Genomic DNA, 6,000 nt, shown 5'->3' with positions numbered 1-6,000 from the left:
GTGTATCAAAACACTATATAATTATATTCTAAGCAAAAAGGGAACATAATTCATTAAATATTGGTGCAAAAGTTATGCATCTTGTGTCATATGATGTGGGTGATGATGTGGAACAGCTTCTTTAAGTTTGAATTAAATATGCATTTCTCAATAACTGGGATATACCGTACTTCGGGATATTTTTGTGTCGGCAAATTTTCGCCCTTTTAACCCAAAATGTAGTGGTTTTATTTTGGCGTGTGTATTTTTCGCCATTTTACATAGGTGGCGAAAATTTGTCTGAAAATATCATCAAAATCCAACAACATTACCGGCATTTTGGAGAGTATCCAACTTACTTAAGTTACATTTCTGTGATTATCCAACAACACAAACTGCGTACATATGACTTTATTATATCTGGTATATACATATTGAAATTTATTGCATATTGTATTGAAATATAAAAGCAATAAAATTCTTTTAAATGTTCACGTATATCTGGGGATAAAATGTTGTACTTCCTACATTTGCAGCCGGGTGTTTCACTGTGTATTTCTCGTAATTCTAATTTACACAACTCACATAAATTGCAATCCTCACTGCTTTTTTACTGGTATACTAGTAGAAGAACTTCTTTTTCTTTCGGTTGAAAATATTTGAGAATACACTGTGACAACCGTGTACAATAAGTCTATCGGAATTCTAACTGCCGATTATCAACTACACATATTAAATAGATTTAATAAAAAATGGTCAAGGTGAGAAAATCTCTCTTTGTATGAAGTTTGAATGAATTCCATTTATCCCTTTTGGATAACATGTTAGTAGTATCTATAGATGACTTTGTCTCGACGTAAATAGATAAAGTGCACGACCTTTGACCGTAATTTCAGACATTGTTTCTATGTGTCATGTTCTGTTTTAGCTTTGCATCAATTCTAAGTTACTAAAAATAGTTTCATAATACATTTGGGTACATTTTTCCAGAAAAATTGCCAGTACATGATTATTGAAATAAAAGCTACATAAAAAAAAGTTGCAAAATCAGAATTTCATAGCATGACCTTTTGACCACTCTAATTTACATAAAACATCGTTATATTTTTTAGAGACAGCTATCAATGTAACCGGTAAGGTTCAAGCTTCAACAAGTACGTTGTCTTCGGGCATTAACATGCCAGCCCTCATAAAATGATTTCTAGAGCACTTTTGTCACTAAAACCACCTGACTATAATGTCTCATCTCAGTTTACACTGCATGAGCTCGGGTTGCGTCGAACGTCTTTGCAATGGACTGCATGGCGCCATAATTTGTCGGACGGTTTTACATTGCACTGCATGGCAGCATGTTCTTACCGCTTTGTATTAAACAACGTGGTTCCAATATGCATATTAGATGGTATCTAGTTTTAACGAATCATTTCATTTTACCCTGCATGAACTCATGTTGCGTCAAACGTTTTTTACACTGGGCTGCATGGCACCATAACTTTTTAGACGGTTTCAGATTTTTATGCATCGCAACAACGGTTTTAAATTATCGTTTCATGTTAAAATAGATGGAATGAAGTTTTGTATTAAATGGTATCTTAATACAACGCATTGAACGAAAAATTACTGGAGAGGATAAAATTTTAGACAAGACGGTGTTAAAATGCACTGCACTGACTGGCTCGTTAATGAATGGGTTGTATATTTACTACTTTTGACGGTAACCGCCGCCCATAGCAGTTGAAAGAATATACATCGCGAGTATTTGTCATTTCTTGAAATCTCGCATGTTTACTAGTGTTACATTTAACACAAATCCCCAATCACCTGCAATAGTTTCGAGAACGTTTTAACAAAGGCTATAGCTAATAGAATTTATTGAATGCCTCTCGGACATAAGTGCATTGGGAGTGACGTTCTCAATATAAAACTGTCAAGACAAAATACTTTAACCATGTCTAGTCTTAATCACTTTAGTAAAAGAAAATCTAATATAAAGTCTAAAGCTGCTACCATGCTTACATTTTGGAATAGATGCACATAATTAAAATTATATTATCTTAAAACAAAACAAATTACAGTCATATTTTCGTTTAACCAGTTCAAAATACTATCATGACCGATCATTTCTTTAATACTATCAACTGCTGTTAATCCTAACCCCACATACTTGTTTTTAAGCACGACAGTTTCTGCTTAACAGAATACAAAAATGAAAAAAAAATATAAATCGTTTCAAAATACAAATATACAGAATTTAACTCTGATTGGAGAAAGTTTACTAACGTATTTAAATAAATGTTAATAGTCAATTTAGAATATTGTATATTTCCAAAGGACTTTTGTATTCTCTTTTGTTTACTTGCTTGGCTCAACAGCTTTCATAAAACATGTCTTAAACTAAATATCAGACAATATTTCAATATACGCATGCCTGTGTTTCTTTCATAAGAATTGTGCTACATTTTCTCTGAAAAGAAAAATATAACGGACTGAAACTCACAAAATCTATAAAAAAAGCTTTGCTGAGTGTGCAAGTAACTATCATCGAAAGTACAATTCAACAAAATAGTCTAGACATTCAGTCAATAATGATAGTAAAATAAAGATATTTGTTGAATTAGCCTTGATTTCGTCTTCGTGTTGCCAAATACTTGGAAAGTTTTATGCAAGTATTTGATTTAAATGTAATGACAGATAAATTGAAGAAAATTAAGATACAGGCGAGATATCATCATAAAGATTTAAATCAAACATGACTACTCCAAGACATAAAGCATAATTATCCGATTAATATAATTCCAATAATTAAATGTCTGATGTCATACAAAACAGTTTGGAACTAGTCCTGCCTGGCAACTGGTTCATACTTCTCAACATTTTATTTACGACATGTGCACTTTCCGCAAACACAGCTGTTTGTGCTGTCCATCTTCATACATTGCATTTCTTTCGGAATACTTTTGCATAAACTGACAAGAATTTCCTTTGCATCTTGATTGCTTATAGAAGATACCCTTTTCTGAAATACATAAAATCTCTTAAGATTATTTGTAAATAATATAAAATAAATTGTTTAGAATGACGCGTCCAGGGATAGAACTCCGTACCTTCAACACTCAAAACGGACACTCTAAGATTAGGCTTTATTGAAATAATCAGAAACTGTAAGAATATATTTGGTCGTCCTAAATAATTTTAAGCAATATTTCAAGTGACTTAGAAATATGTGTTCTCACTAAATGACGTAAAAATCTTCACAGTGCAATCTAAAATCTATTCAGATATTTACTGACAGCTAGCTACGCATAAGTTTTCGATCGGATTTGCATAGAAGTATAACAATGTTAATATATATTGTTTTGCCACATATAAATTTTATAACGAATTACCCATACTGCGAACAGTTAAAAAAGTGAAATATAGCAGGCAATAGAACACTAAATTTTAACATCATATTTCATCCTCACGTTTTTGCCTGGATTTGCGTCTATCAATCAAATAGGTAAAATAGGTACATGTATATAATTATGCTAAAAAACTGCTGGTTTACTTTACCAACAAAAGATCTACAAGATTCTCACTACATCCTGCTTCTTCTGGTGTTGTTTCTTCATCTATCTATTAACGAAATAATAGTACATATTTCATCTTTTAACTTAAAATGCGTTCTTGAGGTTTGTTTTCATTCGAAACAAACGAAGAAATATATAAATGTGTTTCGGATCTGATATAATTTGTTTGCATTTGAAGAGTTACCAGTCAAGACGAATTAAAGAGGTCATCGTGTTACTCTTTATGCTTTTTGACGCATACATTGTATAAGAAATAGTAATGAAGCATTATTAGTATTCACATCTACTCATCAAGAAGGCATGTTGTTTTTGCAACAAATTCATCGGAGACAACATATTTTACAGACTTACATTTATTTATGTTATATTTTTTATGGTTAATTAAACTATATGGAAATTTCAATTAAATCATAAAATACCAAAAACTTTAAAAGTAGTATATAAAAAACACAGTAATAAATTGTGAATTTTTGCTAAATTTTATAATAATATGAAGTATAACAGAACCTTTTGTATTTGATCTTTGAACTTTGATGACAATGTTTTAAGTTCCTCCATCTTCGAAGCAAGACTTTTCATTTGTTCCAACTTCTCTCTATACTCTTGATTCTCATTCTTGTATTCTCTTCGAGATTTAAGTCCCTGTCAAAGGTAATAAAATATCATAATGGCATTAAACGAACATCTGTTGTAATACTGTTCATTTAGTACATACATTAAATCATGTAATAATCTACCTGCCTAACAGTTAATAATTTGGAAAACTCATGATGGGTATTATATGGCTGAACATGTGATATAATTTCATGAAACCGTATTATTATCATTACGGTTTGGTAAAACAGCAGCAATAACGTAACATTGTAAGTGCGGATAACACAGAATAAAACATGGAGTCGGCATTTGAAAATGAACTATCATTCTATGAATCTTAAATTTATGATGAATTTACATTATGTTACTTAGATTTTTACACGTGAAATGATTCCAAAATACGGATCTCTTGAATATGAAGTCAATCAAAATAACCTAAACATTTCATTCTCAATATGATAGACAACACTTATATTTGCCTGACGAATGTGACAAGTATGTGTTTCATTGAAATCAACAATTTAGAATAAATTCTTGTCGTAAGTCTCCACAAAAGTCTGATTTTCCCTAAGATTTCATTTTCAAAACCTTGCTGGATGGTCAGGCCCCAATTTCAGGAAAAAAACTTCAGTAATTGCTTAGCTAAGTTTGTTATTTTAAATGCTTGTTTTTGCCCTTCAATGCTGACTTTTTCATATATCAAAACACAACAATTCTGAATTTTATAAAAAATGAAGTATAATAATAAGAAATATACTAAAGCAAATACTTAAGTTCGTTATATCGTGCTTAAATATAATATCATATTTGCGTGACTGAAATAGGTACTGCAGACAGATACTACTATCCACAGTTTAATTTAATTATATGTAAGTTGGTATAGAAACTATCAACATTAAATATCAGTAGCTTAAGCAATAACATGATTTTGAAATATAGTAAAAATTTCAGATAATATAGAACTACCTTGTGAAGTGAATTTCTTTTAAAGTGCATATACATGCAATGGTAAAAACATTATCTTCTAGATTTAAATCCTTTTCCATGTTTGTACGTCTGAAATGTGTTTATATGTTATCAAGTAAGATCTTTAGTAGCAATGTAGTATAATATTTGAAAGACAATCATTGCTTAAATTGACTGCACCTTCACCACAATGTACGATGTAACTATTATGATCAATACAAATTTCTCAATGTTTTAAATATTAAAAAGTGATTATAAATTGTTGCACAATAGTATGCTAACATTATACAAGATTTTCAAAGATACGAGTAATTTGATTTATAACATAGTGACATTATAAATCTTACAAATCGCGATGGACTTCCTGTCATCGTTTTTCTTGCCATATCTGTTTCGTCCAGTTTTACTTCCAAATCATCAGTTGTGAGTCCTTTATTTTTGTTGTAGTCTATTGCCGTATGAAGAAAATTCTTTTGTAAATCAAGAGCATTTTCTGCCATTTTTTTGAAAGTTTCATCAGGCACAGACACCATCATAATAAGTTGATCTTCCATCTATAATTATATGGCAATTAATCAAAACGAATTTAGATGTAAAAATCGGGAAATATCCCGATCATGTTAGATATTAAGATTTGTATTTTGTTTGTATTTTAACATCTAACATTGATGATCCTAACCTATGCTTGCCATGTTAACATACCTTATTTATACCTATGAAATAGTTTAGAATATTATCTTGTCAAGTTTCACAAACACATTTATGTAAAAATCAGTTATTGTTTGGCCAATGTGTTGAATAGACCAATTATAAAATGCTTAGGACACTCATAGCTATATTCCCAAAGACTTTATTAACACTGCCATTCAATTGACTGATCATGTATGCCTAT

General features: G+C 30.6%; 1 protein-coding gene across 3 annotated transcripts in view; it reads right to left on the bottom strand.

Annotated features, from left to right (window-relative positions):
• Positions 1-375: 375 nt before the first annotated feature.
• LOC128557162 (uncharacterized) overlaps positions 376-6,000 on the bottom strand; it is a 40,594-nt gene continuing 34,969 nt past the window's right edge. For all 3 annotated transcript variants that reach the window (XM_053544037.1, XM_053544038.1, XM_053544039.1), the window contains exons 5-8: positions 5,456-5,662; positions 4,056-4,190; positions 3,532-3,594; positions 376-2,995 (exon numbers count right to left, since the gene is read on the bottom strand). In XM_053544037.1, coding sequence (XP_053400012.1) covers positions 2,855-2,995; positions 3,532-3,594; positions 4,056-4,190; positions 5,456-5,662 — 546 coding nt within the window. In that variant the 3' untranslated portion in view covers positions 376-2,854. The remainder of the gene's footprint in view (positions 2,996-3,531; positions 3,595-4,055; positions 4,191-5,455; positions 5,663-6,000) is intronic.

Source organism: Mercenaria mercenaria, chromosome 5 (genome assembly GCF_021730395.1).
Source record: "Mercenaria mercenaria strain notata chromosome 5, MADL_Memer_1, whole genome shotgun sequence".
Lineage (NCBI taxonomy): Eukaryota > Metazoa > Mollusca > Bivalvia > Venerida > Veneridae > Mercenaria > Mercenaria mercenaria.
This window is presented reverse-complemented; position numbering and strand designations above follow the sequence as displayed.